At 39.1% G+C, this 19,381-nt stretch overlaps 2 protein-coding genes across 2 annotated transcripts in view; one reads left to right on the top strand and one right to left on the bottom strand.

The window, feature by feature from the left end:
• LOC149814502 (uncharacterized) overlaps window positions 1–5,236 on the bottom strand; it is a 54,664-nt gene extending 49,428 nt beyond the window's left edge. The window contains exons 1-2 of the mRNA XM_089990369.1: window positions 4,949–5,236; window positions 4,171–4,311 (exon numbers count right to left, since the gene is read on the bottom strand). Of these exons, the coding sequence (XP_089846495.1) occupies window positions 4,171–4,311; window positions 4,949–5,236 (429 nt within the window). The remainder of the gene's footprint in view (window positions 1–4,170; window positions 4,312–4,948) is intronic.
• Window positions 5,237–10,457: 5,221 nt separating this feature from the next.
• On the top strand, window positions 10,458–12,046 carry LOC149814501 (secoisolariciresinol dehydrogenase-like). The gene is made up of 2 exons (XM_089989662.1): window positions 10,458–10,546; window positions 11,120–12,046. Exons 1-2 carry the CDS (start codon window positions 10,503–10,505, stop codon window positions 11,901–11,903), a joined length of 828 nt encoding a protein of 275 aa, XP_089845788.1. The 5' UTR covers window positions 10,458–10,502; the 3' UTR covers window positions 11,904–12,046.
• Window positions 12,047–19,381: the final 7,335 nt, after the last annotated feature.

Here is a 19,381-nt window from a genome sequence, read left to right as displayed (position 1 = left end):
ACATTGAAGTTTAGGACTTTGTTATCAGTTTTTTATCCAAGGCATTCGCCAAACGCCTGTTTTTGGTAAAGGTCACAACTCTTTAAATGACAAATAAAAAAAAAGAAAAACGTGGAGTGGGAAGAAGTGACCATATATATATTTTATACATTACTATTGACCAGATATGCAAGTTGGTTGCCTTTAAGAAAAACATAATCTTATGCATTAGTATCAATTTTTTTGGAAATTTGTATCCCCGAGATTCCCTCCACCAACTAAGTGCTTGCCCATTCCTTTTTTTCAGATCATCACATGTAAAAGAACTCGTATAATTCTTTTTTCTGAAAAAAAACATAAAAATATTATTTTTTTTTGAGTAAAAATGAATCCCAAAGCTTTTGACCGGGGATTAAGTGCAATGTAATTGGATAAAGTGTACTGCCCTATCTCTATCTCTTTGTTTGACACATACCCAAATTCAGATTCGGGGCCTAAATTTGAACGGGGGTGGTTCTAAATGCGTTGAGTTGTAGACACAGGTTCAAACCCCGCAAGCGCACTGATGAGATGTCACATAGTTCAAACTGGGTTTACTCTCCAGTGGGTGTGGGTGTGGGTGTGGGTGTGGGTGGGACCTCAATGGTTTTACCAGTTGGAGGTTAGCCAATGAATGATGACAATAGCGAATATTTTCCTTCGACTGTCCAAAAATAAATAAATAAATAAACCTCATTTGCATTGAAGAAAGCAATAAACTCACACTATCAACCTTTGGTCTGACGGTGCTATTGATATCCGGGCTCACTAACTTCAATGCCACCAGCTGTCCCTATCTCTCAACAAAAGTAGTTCACCTACTGTCACTTGATTTGGTGCCATATATAATTTTAATGTTATTATTGCAGACAGTGGGCTTATAATTGAGTTTTGGACAGTTCAGGTCGCTATCCAGTTTGTTTGTGCCCCACCCATTGGACATTCACGTGACGATTGATGCAACGAAATTACTCTATTTTGTTTTGGACGTAAATATTCAACTGCCACTTGACCTTATCCCGACATAATTTTAACTTTTTTTGTTGGCACTAACATCTCTCTCTCTCTCTCTCTCTCTCTCTCTCTCTCTCTCTCTCTCTCTCTCTCTATATATATATATATATATATATATATATATATATATATAGTGGCAGGTGCTTAATCCCATCAGCGCTATGGACGCTCAGCATTTTTTTTGCACAAAACTGAGCAAAATATAAAAAAATACTTTTAGCCGTGCTTTTGAAGCACCACTAAATTCAAAATATTAATATCGGGTGTGCCTCCTTTGGACGCTTTAGTGATATTTTGAAGCACTGATAAAAGATTTTTTTGGCAAAAAAAAAGTGAGTGCTGATCATCCATCACGTGTGCACAATGGACGCTCAGTGCATTTCATTAAGCACATATGAGATTAACCACCTACTACATTTCTTATATATATATATATATATAATGACCATTTTTAAAAAAAAATTATAATGGCAATGTCATGGGACTAAAAACGAAGACTCTTGTGACATGCCTCAATGTACTCTAATACCATAACAGTCTTTGAAGCGCACAACGAAAATCAAGCTAAATGTCGCTCCTCAGGCGCACGGGTACAATCACACAAGGACACGTACACAATTACATAAAGAGAGGGGGGAGGCAAAGAGAATAGAAGGCAAGAATGCAAAAACTTTTATTAGCAAAGTTAATGAGTACGAGGGACCCCGAATTCACCTTGTACCCGAGGGTTCTTAGGGAAAAGTTCAATACAAGCACTTACAAAAAGCAAAGTATTTACATCAAGAAAATAAAAGTAAAAAACTTAGCGGTGTGGAACACGATCCACTGCCTAAATTGGGGCCATCCTCGGCGAAAATCGTGAGCGGTACTCCTTCACAAGTTGTTGGTGCTTTCACATGTTAACTTTACTCTCTAGTAGACCTTTCGACTACACCATGTACTTTTTCACTTCACAAAAATAGTTGTTGGAGTAGTTGAGAATATGACTTCTGATTCTCTTACTGAAATGCTAACTGTTGAAGCCGTGCATTGCGGGATAGGAACACATTGATATGTGCACCATTATGAATCTCCTTCATCTTCATGGAATGAATTCATGTTGAATACGTAAAAGACTGGATAAACTTGAAAATTTGTAAGCAAGTTCAACTTGTACGCCAAGTTCTCATCGCGCTTTGTGATGGTGAAGGGGCCATCATATTTGCGAATGATGCCTTGTTGGTGTCTTCGAAAAATGGTTGTGTGTTTAAGAAATAGCTTCACTAATACCTTATTTTCAACGCGAAACTCTACAAATGGATGCTTCTTATTCGCCCATTTTTTCATGTGTTTCACCATGTTGTTCAAGTGCACTTTAGCCATCTTCACCTGGTTCTGCTAGTTTCTAACAAACTAGTATGCATATGGTGTTTTCCACATCCTCATGTAGCAAGAGAGTGTGGAGTCAACGGTTGTTGTCACATTGCAACTTTCACCTTTTGACTCAATGCATCGATAGCGACATTGGTTCTGCCTGACTTATACTCATGGACCATATCAAATTCTACTAACTCAACAGTCGCCATGCAGTATGGTGCTATCGCGAGTGACCATGCACCCAACACTAGCTTAATCTCATGATCTACCTCTCTCAGCGAAAGTAGCTTCCTCGACAGTTCGACGAGCATTACATCACCGACTCTTTCAACACTGGCACTAAGGCCACTAAGATGTCAACAACATTCCCCTCTTCTTCAGTCTTGCAGATCGCTACGAGGAAAGTCTCATCACCTCTCTTGAGACCCTTCTTAAGTTGGAGCATAGAGACTAAGCGCTCGCAAGGCTTTGCCATAGGTAGTTTGACAATCATGTATGGATGTTTCTCATCCTCAAAACTGGCAACATTTAGATAAGGCTTTAACACAAACTTGTTTCTTTGTAGAAACTTTATCCCAAGGATGACCTTAAAATCAACTATCAATGCTACAGAAAATGTGGCCCTTTTAGACCAATTCAATATTTTTACCAATGCATCGTGAACAACTCCATAAATAGATTGGCTTCAGAGTTCACCGCCTTCATCCGACTCTTTTTTTTTTTCAGCATAGGCCTAATCGCTCCACTTCTTTAAGAGAAATGAAGTTGTGAGTAGCACCCATGTCTACTAATGCCTTGGTGAGTCTCCCGTTCAGAAGAAATTCCAAGTGCATAAGCTCATCACCTTCACCAAATTCATCATCTACATTATTCTAATAGTTGGTGCTTCTACGACGGTATGCCCATCTTCAGCTTATACAACGTTCGCAGCTCTGGACTTGTGGTTAGGACATTGATTTTCCTAGTGATCACCATGATAGACATAACAATCATGACAATGCTAATTTTGCCTTCAATAGTTGTTGCTCCTTTGCTGATAGTTGTTTTGCCCATCTTGTCGACCATGATTATGTTGGTTATCATCCTAATGGTTGTCATTGCCAGCATTATCTTCTCGGTCATTCATTTGATTATCCCTCCAGTTGTTATTGTTATGATCATTTTCTAATTGTCTGCACTGAAATGTTATATTATGCCTATCGATCTCTGCCAATCACTATACAACAACAAGTGCCACTGAAAGTGTTGGAGGGTCCTGCCAGTTCAACTCAGTAGCAGCCTACCCCTACAAACCATACATGAAGTGAAACAACCGGTATGCATCACCCATGTCCTCGATGTCTAACATCACAGAGGTGAAAGCGTTGACATAATCATGCACTGAACCCATCTGCTTAAGTGCTAACATCTTATTGCGGACTATTCTTTTCTCATTCATTGGCAAAAAGTAGTTGTGGAGTTCTCTCTTGCTTACGAATCTACCACAACCAATCCACGCCTAACATTGCCTCGGTGGAGTTTTCACCAAAGTATAGCGTCATCCGCAAGGTACATCATTGTGACATGCAAGGTATTTGCACCTTCCACAATACCTGTAGCCTCAAGGTATTGGTCCATCAAGTAAGTAAAGTCCTCGAGATCTCTCGAGTTATGAGTACCCTTATACTTTACAGACTCATGCAACTTGATACACGATCTATCCTTATATACTGCATTTCCTTAATCTATGATGGTCTTCTACCGTCGCTCTAGCTGATCATTCTTTTTGTAGACCTCAATCACCTCCTTGGCCATAGTGTTGAATCTCTGCAGCAGTTTATTGAATTTTGTGGCAAGATTATCCATAGAATCTTTCACTCCCTTTGCTGCAGTTTTGATCTCGTGATCAAGCATCTTGAAAGCAGTAGTAGCAATATCAATCAACTGCTCCACGTTGGTTACAACTCATTTTCCAATTGTCTGCACTGAAATGTTATATTATGCCTATCGATCTCTGCCAATCACTATACAACAACAAGTGCCACTGAAAGTGTTGGAGGGTCCTGCCAGTTCAACTCAGTAGCAGCCTACCCCTACAATCCATACATGAAGTGAAACAACCGGTATGCATCACCCATGTCCTCGATGTCTAACATCACAGAGGTGAAAGCGTTGACATAATCATGCACTGAACCCATCTGCTTAAGTGCTAACATCTTATTGCGGACTATTTTTTTCTCGTTCATTGGCAAAAACTAGTTGTAGAGTTCTCTCTTGCTCACGAATCTACCACAACCAATCCACGCCTAACATTGCCTCGGTGGAGTTTTCACCAAAGTATAGCGTCATCCGCAAGGTACATCATTGTGACATGCAAGGTATTTGCACCTTCCACAATACCTGTAGCCTCAAGGTATTGGTCCATCAAGTAAGTAAAATCCTCGAGATCTCTCGAGTTATGAGTACCCTTATACTTTACAGACTCATGCAACTTGATACACGATCTATCCTTATATACTGCATTTCCTTAATCTATGATGGTCTTCTACCGTCGCTCTAGTTGATCATTCTTTTTGTAGACCTCAATCACCTCCTTGGCCATAGTGTTGAATCTCTGCAGCAGTTTATTGAATTTAGTGGCAAGATTATCCATAGAATCTTTCACTCCCTTTGCTGCAGTTTTGATCTCGTGATCAAGCATCTTGAAAGCAGTAGTAGCAATATCAATCAACTGCTCCACGTTGGTTACAACTCCCGTCATCTCTGCAACATTGCACATGAGAGATCTCACACGGTCATCAACCATGAACTCCTCTTCAAGAGGAACTTGACTTCTTGAATCCATCACCTTCAACTTCTTTAGAGGCATTGTTAACCCCAACATCGAGAAAGCTCTGTTAGCAACTTGTCACGAGCTAAAAGCAAAAGCCCCCATGATGTGCCTCAGTGTGCCCTAACATCAGAACGGTCTTTCAAGCACACAACAAAAATTAAGCTAATCATCGCTCACCAATTATGCACACACATAATCACATAAAGAGACTGGGGAGACAAAGATAATAGAAGAAGGCAAAAATGCAAGAACTTCTATTAGCAAAGTTAACGAGTACATAGAGACCTTAAATTCACCTTTTACCCAAAGGTTCTTAGGACAAAGCCCATTACAAACACTTGCAAAAAACAAAGAGATACTTACATCAAGAAAACAAGAGTGAAAAACTTAGTAGTTTGGAATAGTCAGGTCCCCGTTTTTGAGCCACACACCAGGTAAAATGAGTACAAATTTAATACTCCAACAATAATTGGCATGACCAAGGGTGTTTGAGAAAGAAAAGCTACAATTTCACATTTTATAGCTTTTCTAACTCCATAAAATCTAAACAATTGCTAGATGTGCTACAGGAAATGAACTTCTGTGTATGCATCGAAAGTAGTATTTTCTGTTTGTGCTTTGAATTAGTTATAAAAAACAACATATTAGTGAATTTCAAAAAATATGAAATGGAGAAGAAGGAAGTGGAGATGGTATTTCAAGAAGTTTGGGAGCTGGAGATGGGAGTAACAAGGAGAAACTGCAGTTACGGTTCAGACATCTCTGTTTGGGTCCACGAGTACTCTCTCATACGCTAGAGATAGTTTTCATTGGGTTTGACCTTGCGATCAAGGATGCACACCTCAATTATCGTACTTCGCAAAGTCAAACTTGAGCCATGGCCGACCTAGCCAGGTGTGTAGAGCTCTTGTGGGCAGTAGTTAGCATTTTCAGACGCCAATTTAATTAATGAAAAAATGATCATACTTCTTTGCAAAATGGTGTGTTTCCCGAAATACCTAACAATTTGACAAAATCTTTGACATATTCAAATTTCAATTCCTGATTTTTTAAAAATATTTTTATGCCTCCACAACTCTTTACTTATGAATGTTCCAAAAATGTTCTAACTATCATAAAAAAATTGTGTGAATGTCCCCAAAAGATCGTATTGTATTTGTGAATGTCCTCCTGCCTGTGCCATTTTTTTTCAGAATGAAGGACATTCGCAAATACAATACAATATTCACAACCGTTGCAAATGTCCTCAAAATGTGTGAATGTTCCCAAAGGGTCGTACTGTATTTTTAAATGCCCTCCTGCCTGTGCCATTTATTTTTTCAGGCAGGATGACATTCACAAATACCATATGACCTTCACAACTCATGATTGCAAATATCCCCAAAATGCATGAACCTCTTTTTACTAAATACTCTCACATTTGCGATTTTTCATACATTTTCTAACATCCCCCTCCTTGTGCTTGTTATGCGAATTTAGTAAAGGAGGTTTGCACATTTTGGGGACCTTCACAACTCATGGTTGCGAATGTCGCCCTGTATTTATGAATGCGTCAAGACATGTTGGGCAAAGAGCCTCTGCCTAGTATTTGCAAAAGTGCCCTAAAGGTAAAAAAAACCTTTTCATCATGCACCACTAAAGCTTTTAGTGATAATTCAAAAGAGTTGCTAAATCCTTTAGTGACTCATGAATTGTGAATGTCGTACTTTATTTGCAAATGTCCTCCTTCCTGTGCCATTTTTTTATGAAGACCGTGCTGTATTTACATAGGGATAACAATGCCTTAAAAAATCAAAATTTTAGATATGCAAAGAATTTTATCATATTGCTAGGCATTTCAAACATCAAGCTATATATTTTGCAAGGACAGCAAGATAATTTTTCATTTAATTAACACAAAAAACTACATAAAATTGGGAGATAAAGCTTCCAGAACAAGTCATGAACCAATATTCAATGGTCCATAACGCATGTGTTACATGCATAAGTCAAGAGTTTGTTGAAAGAACATCCATATGTCACATGTGGCTGCTAATTCGTCAGACAAAACATGCAGTGATCAAATTCCAACCTAATGATAATTTTATATCGGCCAGTCAAAGCAGGCCTGCTATTAACTGTTTCAACAAACCTAACAAGAGAAATTTAAAGTTAATTGCTTGGAACAAAAGAAAATGATGACCAAATATACTTAAAATTTATGCCAAACACCTGTGTTCATATCATCAAAATATCATAGGAAGGTCCTGCCAAACAGGATCAAACGCCATTTTCTTTCAAACATGGACAAGAACCGGTCACGGTTTCAAGCCTAATTAAATTAATAAATCTGAAAAAATCCAAATTCTTTTAAAGTTATATATGCAGCTTCTTCTGGATCTGGTGTGCTCGGAGTCTGATCACCATTTCTATAGTTCTACTGTATATTTCTTTTTTTTAAAGAAGTTTTCCTATATATTTCTGTATTCTTATTTTTCAGCTGCATGATATGCTCTAATAAAAATGAAAGAATTGACTGCAACCATTAGTTCTTGTCACTCAAGATTTCATCATGAGTCAGCCATTATTATTATTTTGATGACGAGGAACCCTAACCGACAACCGTACTGCTTAATGGGCCTATTCATGCAAGGTAAACCTCAGGTGAGGTCACCAACATTCTAGCCCTTATGGAGCCCACCAGTTAAAGGCACCTGTACACCCGTGATAGTTTGCCATTATTAAAGCTCCTAAGATTCTAAGCTACGAACTTTCAGCCACTTGCACACCCGTGATACCTGTTGGATCGAATTTTGGATCACACAGTTTCACAATCATCATCACGATATAAAACATGATATAAATCAGTAAATATAACAGTATAGGCATCATGATCAACAGACGATCAAAACAATAAGATGGAGCAAACATGTCGGGTTCCACCATATACCAAAATCCAGACATATGCAAATGAACAAACATATGCATAGAACATAATATAAACAACAGAAGCATGTTAATACTGTATAAACGGCTAAGGCGTATGAAAGTACTTCCCTTAGAGAAGATTAGCCCCCACATACAGTGCAAACAGGGTCCGATGTCCTTCCACAAGGATATAATAGCCTTGACGATCAGCCCGGTGCACTCCGATGGATCGTCCTTCGAAGACAACCTCAATGAACCGAAGTTGCAGAAAACACCTTTCGGGATAATTCAGGAAAGAGAGAGAGAGAGAGCAACAAGGAAATGGAAAATCGCAGCTCTTCTTCAGAGATTAGTCCGTCTCAGATCTGTTGTAACCCCAACCCTAACCACGCTTTTATAACCCACGAACGGTTACATAGCGTAGAAAGAACCCTGTACGGAATCTGAGGAGATGTGACCCGTTAACGAAAATCGAAGAGTCGAGATCCGTTAAAGGAATCCGAAGAGCCATAATGGGCACAGACTACGAGGAGTCGTGACCCGTTAACATTTCTCATAACCCGTTAAAGAATCCAAATATTCATAGAAACTTTGGGCAAAAAGATACTTTGGTCTTAATTAGATATGGCCCTAAAGGGCCAATTACCCAGCGCGGCGTGGCGCGACACGACAAACACGCACGCAAGTGTGGTAGTCATCCCAACCTTTTATTCTCAGAAACAAGTGTAAGAGTTTACATGTGGATTACACTACAAGAAACCTGTGGATTAGCAACGACCTAAATCTGTCGCTAATCCGTCGCTAAACAGTTTAGCGACGGATTAGCGATGGATAGAGGCCATCGCGAATTTTTGCTCGCTAATTGGCGAAAAACTTATCTGTCGTTAATTTTGTCACAAATTTGTGACAGATTAGCGACGGACATTATCCGTCGCTAATCTGTCGCTAAATTTAAAAAAAAAAATAAAAATAAAATTGATCCCTGTCGGGCGGTATTCCGGCAGCAATAAGCCGGACTTATACCGCACCCGACAGGCATTGCACAGACTTGTATCGTCCTCCGTGAACCGATGCTCTCCGGCATCGCCGTCCTCCGTGAACCGACGTCACCGTCCTCCAGCAATCGCTCAGCCTCGTCGCCATCCACCGTGAAACGACATCCTCCGAAGTCATCGCCGTCCTCCGTCGTCACTGTCGCCATCCTCCGGCGTCGTAGCCATCCTCTGGTGTCGCCGTCCTCCGTGAAACTGCGTCCTCCGGCGTCGCCGTCCTCCATGAAATTGCGTCCTCCGAAGTCGTCGCCGTCCTCCATCGTTGCCGTCCTCCATCGTCGCCGTCCTCCGTCGTCGTCGACCTCCATCGTCGTCGTCCTCCGGCGTCGTCGCCCTCCATGAAACTGCGTCCTCCGAAGTCGTCACCATCCTCCGTCGTCTCCGTCCTCCGGCGTCGTCGTTCGCCGGCATCGCCATCCTCCGTGAAACTGCCTCATCGCCGTCATGCTCTCTAGCGCGCTCTTCGACGGGGAGAGAGCGGTTTAAATCATGCGCGGTCGATTTAAATTTTGAACGAGGAGAGAGGGAAAATTTCGCGCTCGGTTTAAATCGAAAATTAGCGAGGGAATTTTTTCGTCGTTAATCCGTCGCTAATTAGCGACGGAAAAATTCCCTCGCTAAATCCTTCGCAAAAATGTTTTCTTGTATTGAGAATTAGCGACGAAAAATTGTTGTTGTTAATCTATCGCTAATTAGCGACGGATTAGCGATGAAACAACTTTCATCGCTAATCCGTCGCTAATTAGCGACAGATTCATGAGAAAAGTTTTCTCTAGCTAATTTGTCGCTAATTTACGATGGAAAAAATCCGTCGCAAATTTCCGTCGCTAATTAACAATTTTCTTGTAGTGTTATAAATCCCACAACAAACTCAAACACGATCAATGTGGGACTATTCCACGTCATCAAAACCACTTTCTCTAAAACCGCCCAGTTTCATATTTGAATTCTCTCTCCCCTCACTTCTTACACCTAACAATACCTACATAGAATGTTACAATATAATACAAAAGAAAGCTCACATATGTGGTTCGTAGAAGTTTCCTACATCCACGATTGTGTTATCACGCACTCGTTAGATGCGAGTGATATGGATTTTCCGCTATATGAAGGCACAAAGGTTATAGCTTTTTAGGAGATTTTCATGCAACGGGATGGGCGGCCAACGGCCCTGTAAAAATTGTCCACTAAACGGGTCCGGTCAAACTTGTCCACTAAGTAGTTTTGCACATGTGACATACATGGACAGAGTTGGATTTAACTTTCCTATTTAAGCAACCATCGCTTCCCAATATTTTGTAGCAGAAAGGAGTCCCTGATAGTTTGTAGCAGAAGGGAGTGATATGGAGAAGATGAACGGCACAAGCCTCAACCCTGCTGCAAAAAGGTGAGATTTTTTTCTAGGCATTGTCTCGTGCAAGTTTGAGCCAGAGCATGCGATTGCCATGCTACTATTCGGTATTGATTCTTAAGTGACTTGATGTCAAGACCAATTTGCTATCTCTCTCTCTCTCCAATGTGCTTGTCCTTCCTAGTCTCTGAACGAGTGGATGCACCTACACCGATCTATACCTACCACTGCGAATCGACTAGGTCAAAGGCATCAGCTTGATCAGATTTGGGAAAAACAACTTAGAAACACACCCCCACCCCTTCCCCTTGGCTCGTGGTAGGCTGCCACAGGCACTTAATGCCGTAGACAGCTACTCTCCCCTTTCTCTCTTTCTCTCTCTCTCTCTCTCTCTCTCTCTATATATATATATATATATATATATATATATATATATATATATATATATATTAGAATATGTAAATTGAAAATATGTGAAGTTCAGTAAGAATTAAGATTTTTAAAGGTTTTGTTTTAAGAGAAAAACTGTCATGGTAGTGACAAATGTCACATTATTTTAAAAATTGTCTATTTTTATCGTTAAAAACATGTTCTTCATTGTATTTGCAGGCTAGAAGGTAAGGTTGCCTTGATAACGGGTGCTGCTAGAGGCATTGGTTATGCAACGGCTGTGCTGTTCCATCACCATGGTGCCAAAGTCATCATCACCGATATCCTGGACGAGCTTGGCCAAAAGGTGGCCGGCGAACTCAACTCCGGTAATGATGATGTCATCTACATTCATTGTGATGTTAGTAACGAGGATGACATCCGTAATGCTGTCGATGCTGCCATTGCCAAGTACGGCAAACTTGACATCATGTTCAATAATGCTGGCATCATCAACACGGCTTCCAAAACGATACTAGACTTCACGAGATCGGATTTCGAGAAGATCTTGGAAGTGAACTTGGTGGGGGTGTTCCTAGGGGCCAAGCATGCAGCAAGGGTGATGATACCAGCAAAAAGGGGTTCCATAATCTTCAATGGGAGTGCCTCAACGGAGACTGGTGGGATCTCTGACCACGCTTATTGTGCTTCTAAGCATGCTTTAGTGGGCTTGACTAGGAACATGGCAGTAGAACTGGGCCAGTTCGGGATAAGAGTGAATTGTCTGTCCCCTTTTGCTATCCAGACCCCTTTGGCTGATGATTTCCTGGAGGGGAGTCACATCTTTGATGAAGTGATGAGTAAATGTGTTAATCTAAAGGGGGATTATCTAAGGGAGAAAGATGTCGCTGAAGCTGCAGTTTTCCTAGCAAGTGATGAATCAAGGTACATGAGTGGGCACAACCTTGTTCTTGACGGGGGCTTCACCATTTGTGACTCTGTCTTCAATGTTTTTAAGAAGTGATAAATTTGGCAGCTCGATAAGAGGCCTTAGAGAATAAGAAACATAAAAATGCCAAAGATATTTGCGGTATTTTTTTTGGTTTTGTGAAAGTAAATGTTTGGTGAATGTCAATGGTATATAGCTGCTATGAGGAGCTATTTAATTACCTTGATGATTGGTTTTACTTGTCTTTGTGATATATCTTGATTTCTAGAGCTGGTTCATCTCTCTTTCTCTTCTCCATCTTTCTGAAAAAGAGGGGTTCTGTCCGTAGGCTGTCTGGACGAGGAGTTCGTGAACCTCTCTCTCTCTCTCTCTCTCTCTCTCTCTCTCTCTCTCTTGGCTTGAGGCATTAGCTCAAGGCTTAGGCTACAGAGGGCATGGTTTAATGCAGAAGCTCTCCTTTCACAACATAAATGGAAGTAAGGGCCAAATGTGAAATGGAAGAAGAAACCCTAAGAACCCTATTTTGCTTTTTGAAATAAACCCTCAGTTTTACTTTAGATTAAATGATAAAAAGGTAAAGGGTAATACGGTCATTTAAATATAACCAATTGCTGCAGACTTAAGAGGCCTGTCTTTAAGAATTATTTTCCAAAGTTAAGTGGGTGCTTGTAATTTTTTAAAAAGCAAGCGTCTTTTTTTTAAATACGTCAACTGTTAGGCATGTTTTTGTAAAATTTTCAGTCTTCTTTTTTAAAGGACCAACTTTTCAATTCCACAATTGGGCCTCAAGTTTGTGAAGTTCCGCTGCAGATTCTCTTGAGACTGTCAAATACAGATCGGGGTTAAAGTTCTTCATCTTGGTGAGCATGTTTCTTTGTTTCTTTTGTAGTTTAGTGTATTGTCTTTTGGAGTTGAAAAATTACTTATTTACCCTCATAGAAGAGAAAGGTACTGTTTTCATTTAGTTCAGTTTAACTGATATTTAACTTGAGTTAATTGATAGCAATAGGTCTCTCTGTTTGTTTTCCCGGAAAATGTGGGGGCCATCTTTGGGATTAGGCCAAAAAGTTGGGCTTCAAAATGAAAACTTTTCCTAAAAAGCTACCAACAATAATTGAGTCGGCATTCATTAATAATTGAATGTTCGTGAAAGTGAGCATGGTTTTTACATTGCATTTTACAGACCATGTTTTTTTCCGAGAGATATTTAATATTTTTTTGTATTTTAGTTGAAAGATATCGGCTAAAAATAGAATTACAAAGTACAAACATATTGTAGAAAATGACTGTACTGTCCTTCTAAAATCGCTAAACACGAAAACATTTTTCAAAAAAAGTCACTCGTATGATCGTATCTCTATGCTTAAAGGTGGCTTTATCCTATAAATTTCAAAGCTCGCTAGCGATTTTTCCTAAGAATCTATCAACATACTAGCGATTTTCCTAAGAATCTCTCAACATACTAGCGATTTTGGAAACCTCCGGTATGTTCATTGATTTGAAAAGATGATGTTACGGCAAGTGTAGAATTTTGGGGACCCAAGTACTTAATTTGATAAGTAGTCATTGGATTCGCACTCAAATACTTCATGGGAAGGTACCCCCACATTGACACCCTAACTAAAACCCAGACCGTTGCAAAAGGTTTTTTCTTTTTTTTATTAATTGGCAAGCTGGGGTTAGGTAGACTCAACCGGATAACACATTACAAAGATCCAGGATCTGGAAACCATTTGGGCCGTTTATCTTTATAGATCCTAGATTGGTTTTAGAACAACGATCATGCGTGATTGAAAACGTGGTCACACCTCCTCTCTTGTAGGGGTGGCAACTTCTGACACGACCCGCCAACCCGACTCTTAGGCGGGTTCGGGTTGGGCTTAAGCCAACCCGTTTAATAAACGGGTTGACCCGCGTAACCCGTTTAATAAACATGTCGGGTTCGGGTTGGGGGTATGCCAACCCGCCAACCCGGCTGACCCGTTTAATAAACGGGTTAGGCGGGTGGGTCAACCCGCCAACCCGTCTGCCAACCCGCCAACCCGTCAACCTGACTACCTGCCAACCCGATCCGTCAACCCGCCAACCCAACCCGCGAACCTGAAAACCCATTTACCCGACCCAACCCATTTATTAAATGGGTTGGCGGGTCGTGTCGGGTTACCCGTTTATTAAACGGGTCGGGTTTGTGTTTGCCACAACCGACCCGTTTAATAAACAGGTCGGGTTCGGGTTGAGGTATGCTGACACGCCAACCCGCCAACCCGACCCGATTGCCACCCCTACTCTCTTGGCAACCACTTTGCACAAAGGTGGGTATTTCATGCAATAGTGGCTTCCTACCTCATGTGTTGCAACAAACATATCTTTATGGTCGTGGGGTGGGAGAGACTAGCACTTAGACCTAGAAAATAAGCCAAGCAGCTCGTGGATCGGCTAATGTTCGGCTCGTAAAGACCTCATTCAAACTCAAAAAATAGGCTTTGCAAGGTGAATATGAACAATAGGTATTCGACTTGGCTTGACTCGTATAAGCTCGTCAGGGAGTAAGAAATATATTTTTGGTATATGTTACATGTATTTTTTTGTAATCCTATTTCTTTCGGATAGAAAACAATGCATCTTTTCTATAAAGAAACAAGCTTGAACTCGGCTTATTTAACTCAGACTGATTATAAGTTCGAACTGGGTTTGACTCACCACAAGAATGAGTCGAGCTTGAACACTTCAAGCTCATCTTGTAACACCCATTCACCAGCCCTACCACTCATGGATTGGGTTGGGTGGGCAAGTAATAATAGGAAATGGAGACTGCTTCTTGTGGGAAGGGTTTGGTCCTTTGTTGTCGTGTCAATTTAAGGGGGCGTTTGTATGTGACTCATAAGATGTACCTCAATGACTTGTTTGATTTTTTGTCCAAGTTAGGATGAAATGAATAAACAAAACAGACCGAGAACTCGTTCTATAACAACTATACAAAGTCCAACATTTGTTTTGACCATGCACTGCTATGTTCCAAATGTTCATTGTTTGATGACGATGTGTAAACAACTTGGACAATCATGGATAATGGGTCAGATTACTTCATTGTAGATCATATGACCCGATCCACTCGTCATTTTATATTTTTTTAACAAGTTTATTATGGATTTTGCCCTGAATATGAATCTCGAATTAGATCAAAATACCATAACATAAAAAAACATTAAAAATCTAAAATCTCGGAATGCATCTAAAAACTTAAATATGTTTAAAATTTGAGTATTTTGAGAAAAAAATAAGAATTGATATTTCTTTGATATATAAATGATTTAATCAATGTCATATTACATCTGATTATGAAAGTTTATCATATAAATTTCAAATCCTATTAAATCAAATTATCAAACCTTATTAAATCATAAAACTTAAAATGCAAGAAAATAAATCATAAATAAACCAAAAAATCATAAACTATAAGAAAAATAAACCTTATATAAAATTAAATAAAAAATCCCTAATTCAAACCCTAATCAAAGGAAAAAAATAGCCCTAATCAAATTAACTAAAAAAAATCTCAATTAAAAAAAATGCAATTCAAAGCCCTAATCATAGAAAATAAAAGCAAAAATAAAAACTCTAATCAAATCAAAGAAAATCTTGATCAAATTAATTATAAAAAACCTTAATTTAAAGTTTTTGATTCAAAACCCTAATCAAATTAACTAAAAAAAGTCTCAATTAAAAAAAATGTAATTCAAAGCCCCAATCATAGAAAATAAAAATAAAAACTCTAATCAAATCAAAGAAAACCCTAATCAAATTAATTATAAAAAGCCTTAATTTAAATTTTTTGATTTAAAGCCCTAATCAAATTAACTGAAAAAAGAAAAAAACCTTAATTTCTAAAAAAACTAAAAATGGGGGAAGAACTAAGAAAAGAATGAAGAAGAAGAGGAACAAGAAGGGGAGAGAATGAAGAAGGGAAGAAAGGGGGAAGAACAAATAAGAAGGTGACCAACGCCAATTATCTCTGGCACCACCTCACCCCCACGGACCTCATCCTTCACCGCCGACCTCACACCGTCATTGCTGCCTACAAGAGAGAGAGAGAGAGACCCCTTCCCCTGACTTTTTTTTTCCAAAAAAAACCCATACCCTGCATCCATGTTCTAAACATAATAGGGGGTGTTACAAAAATCATACAATTATATGAACAAGACGGATGCATTAAGTGCATCCATCATGTTCAATGATTGATTGAAACCTTGTTCCCAACAAGATTTCAATCTGAATCCCAATAGGAATGTACAGGGGATCAAACAGCCCCCTAGGGATGCGACTCACGAGTGCCATCATCCCCTTGAAAATGAACTAGTGGTGGGAAAATGTTGTTTCCGTAAGGACTGCATTTGTCCCTCCAAATTAAACATGTGACACCATGTTAGGAGGGACCACTTTGTCCTCCTGTGGGTTTGTCCTGCAAAACAAACACAACCTTAAGGGTGAGTTGTGTCTGCCTGTGTATGGAGTAATGGTTTCACAACGATTCATCTGTTTTTTTAGGTCTTTGTAGGTTTTGGGTCTTCCTCTTCATTTCACTACATGGTTTTGAAGCTGTTGTGAACCAAAAGTCTGCCAATCACATGTTGATTGAATAGGGGAAGTTGTTGCACTTGATGGTCTCTGATTTTTTGCACCACCTTTCCTCAATATTTCAGTGATGTTTTGTTTCTTACAAATTTAAAAGGGATGATAATTATACTGCTCTAATTTGTTTTTTCCTCTTTTGCTTATTTTCTAGTTTTTTCTCGTGTTATATTGGTTGTTTTCTATTACCTTCTGTGAGGGTGACACCCTGTCACCTCCTCTATGCAACTCTTTTTTATTAGGCTTATATCTAAGGTGGACTAATCTCTAAAAAGGTTATGGTCACTTAAGCCTTATGCAATTTGACTTCGAAACAGAAAGCAGATAATTGCCAAATACTTACTTGAACTAAGAGAGAGAGAGAGAGAGAGCCTAATCCATATCCAAATTCAAACTGTGGTCCAAACCCAGAACTTGTTTTGGGTCCTCACATAAGTCCACACGTTAAAGCCAAGGTGGACCCACATGCTATAGAGGTTAGGTCTAATGCTGTATTGTTAAGTCCTAATCAGGACTCTTACTTGGGTGGATGTACAAAGGATGAACTCTTACCATGTAAGGGGTCTAGCTGTATATTGGAACTCTCAACTTCATGTACCTCCTAAGAATCTATATAAGCAAGGGTGAAGCCTCCTCTCTTGGGCGTGAGAGCCAAAGAGAGAGAGAGAGAGATGTTTCCTACAATGGACATAGGTCATAGTTTAGACTGAATCATTATAAAATTGTCTGTGTTTCTATGTGTGCGTGTTCTTGTGTTTTTCCTGTCTTCAAATGAGCTGTGCAATTTTACATGGTATCGGAGTCTGTTGGCTCCCTTGAGCTCGTGTGCTAGTTGTGCCTCTCCCCTTGCAGACAATGATGGTGTCAAACTTGTCTTCCTTGGTTTTCAATCTGACCATTCGATGTAACACTTTTTCTTTATTGGTGTCCATCAAGTTAGACGGAAACAACTACCTATTGTGGCGCTCTCAAATAAAGTCTGTCATGTACAACTAGGATCACATCAAATATGTGGATGGATCGTTCTTGGCGCCATGTCAATATGTAACTGAAGGTGAGCAACTTAAAATTAATTCTGAGTTTGCTATTTGGAAGCAGGCAAACCAACTCGTGTTGAGTTGGATCAAAACCACTGCCACTGAAGTTATTCATTTTGGTGTAGATTATTCAAATTCTATCTATCTGGGATGCGTGGATTATATTATAACAATCCTATGTGTTTCACTAAGTCTTAGAGTTCTCTAGTTAAAACATGAGCTTTAAAACGTTAAAAAGGAGGACAAGAATATGTTGAAATATTTGAACCATGTCAAGTTCCTTATCAACTCCCTGTGTGTTGGAGTAACTAGTTTTCAATGGACATCTGATTCAATATATATTAAATGGTTTGACACAAGAGTATGAGAGTTTTATCACTACGGTTATTATCTCTACTCTTAACAAGTTCTTCAAAGTTTAGCGAATTTTTTTATCTCTTAGTTAATCAAGAAAAGAAACTGCAAATATTAAATCCAAAACTTCCTCATCAAGCTGAGACGTCCATGATAGCCTTCTTCTCTCAGAGAGGATGTGGTTGAGGTCATGGTGGCCACAGTGGTCATGAAAGAGGGGTTAGTCATTTTAACCCCTTCTTTGAGAATTATCAAAACACTGGCACAAGAGAAAATCAGGGTTAGCCAAGGATGTCTCAAGGTGACGGTGGTTATAGGGACAGTCAGATAATATGCAAGTTTTGTAGTTAAAGGAATCACATTGCTCGTACTTGCTATGACATCCTGAAGGCCTTTGCAGATATGGCCTTAAATAGTATGCTAGACAACTCGTGGTACACAAACACAAATGCCAAATACCATGAGGTAACATGTTTAGAGTATGGTGAACAAATCAGAATATCAAGGTCGAGACAAAATTATGGTAGGTAATGGTACAAATTTGCCAATTGCGAATATAGGTAATATTTCTCTATCTTCTCATAAAAATTGGTTTACTCTTTTAGATGTGCTTCATGTTCTTACCATAAAAAAAAAATCTTCTATCTATTGTGAAGTTTACTCAAGACAATAATTGTGTATTTGAATTCAATGTTGACAATTTTTATATTTAGGATCGGAGGAACGAGACTATTCTTCTAAGAGGTTTGAGTAGAGGAGGGTTGTACTCTTGGCCAGGCCACCCACACAATAGAAAGAAGAATCATGATGTTGCCTTCATTGAAGTTAATTTCTCCTGTCTCTCGTAAGTTTTCTAAGAATATCTGACATTGTTGTTTGGGTCATGTTAATTTTAAAACTTTAAATCTTTTTGGTTAGAATGGTCTAATAGCATGTAATAATTATAAGCTCTAGTTGCATTGTGAACAAAATTCGTAAACTTTCGTTTGAAAATGCAGAATTTTTTGGTAGTTCATCATTAGAAATTGTGCATGAAGACCAGTGGGTCCCACTTCTTCTCCTTCAAGAGATTGTACATTTATATATAATATATTTAAGTTAGATGCCTAACCTTCCAATAAATTGTTTAGTTGAAAACCCAAGTTGCTTTTTCTCTCTAAAATTACTTACCCTTAAATATAGCTACAAAACTGACACTCAATGATTTAATAATGAAAAAGGGCTAAATTTGTCATTTTAAAAAGTTAGCTGGAGTTAGGTGAATAAAAAAACAGCTTAGGCAGTTATTTGGTCATGTAATTTAAAAAAGGCTTGGCTTCTATTTTAAATATTTGAAACGTGAGGCAGCTAGTGGTAAATTTTCCATACATTAGGCGCCTACATGTGGATTACCTTATAACAAATGTAAAAATCAAGATATATCACAAAGACGAGTAAGACCAATCATCAAGGTAATTAAATAGCTCCTCATAGCAGCTATATGCCATTGACATTCACCAAACCTTTACTTTCACAAAACCAAAAAAAAAAAAA

The sequence above is a fragment of the Nuphar pumila genome, chromosome 15 (genome assembly GCF_984573655.1).
Source record: "Nuphar pumila chromosome 15, dmNupPumi1.hap1.1, whole genome shotgun sequence".
NCBI classification, from domain to species: domain Eukaryota; kingdom Viridiplantae; phylum Streptophyta; class Magnoliopsida; order Nymphaeales; family Nymphaeaceae; genus Nuphar; species Nuphar pumila.
Note: the sequence above shows the minus strand (reverse complement) of the source record. Positions and strands in the feature narration are given on the sequence as shown.

What these genes read in the sequence shown, in the direction of transcription:
- LOC149814501 (XM_089989662.1), top strand. Translation starts at nt 10,503, where the DNA reads ATGGAGAAGATGAACGGCACAAGCCTCAACCCTGCTGCAAAAAG. An exon ending in CTCAACCCTGCTGCAAAAAG is followed by an intron (nt 10,547 to 11,119) that starts GTGAGATTTTTT and finishes TTGTATTTGCAG; the next exon opens with GCTAGAAGGTAAGGTTGCCT.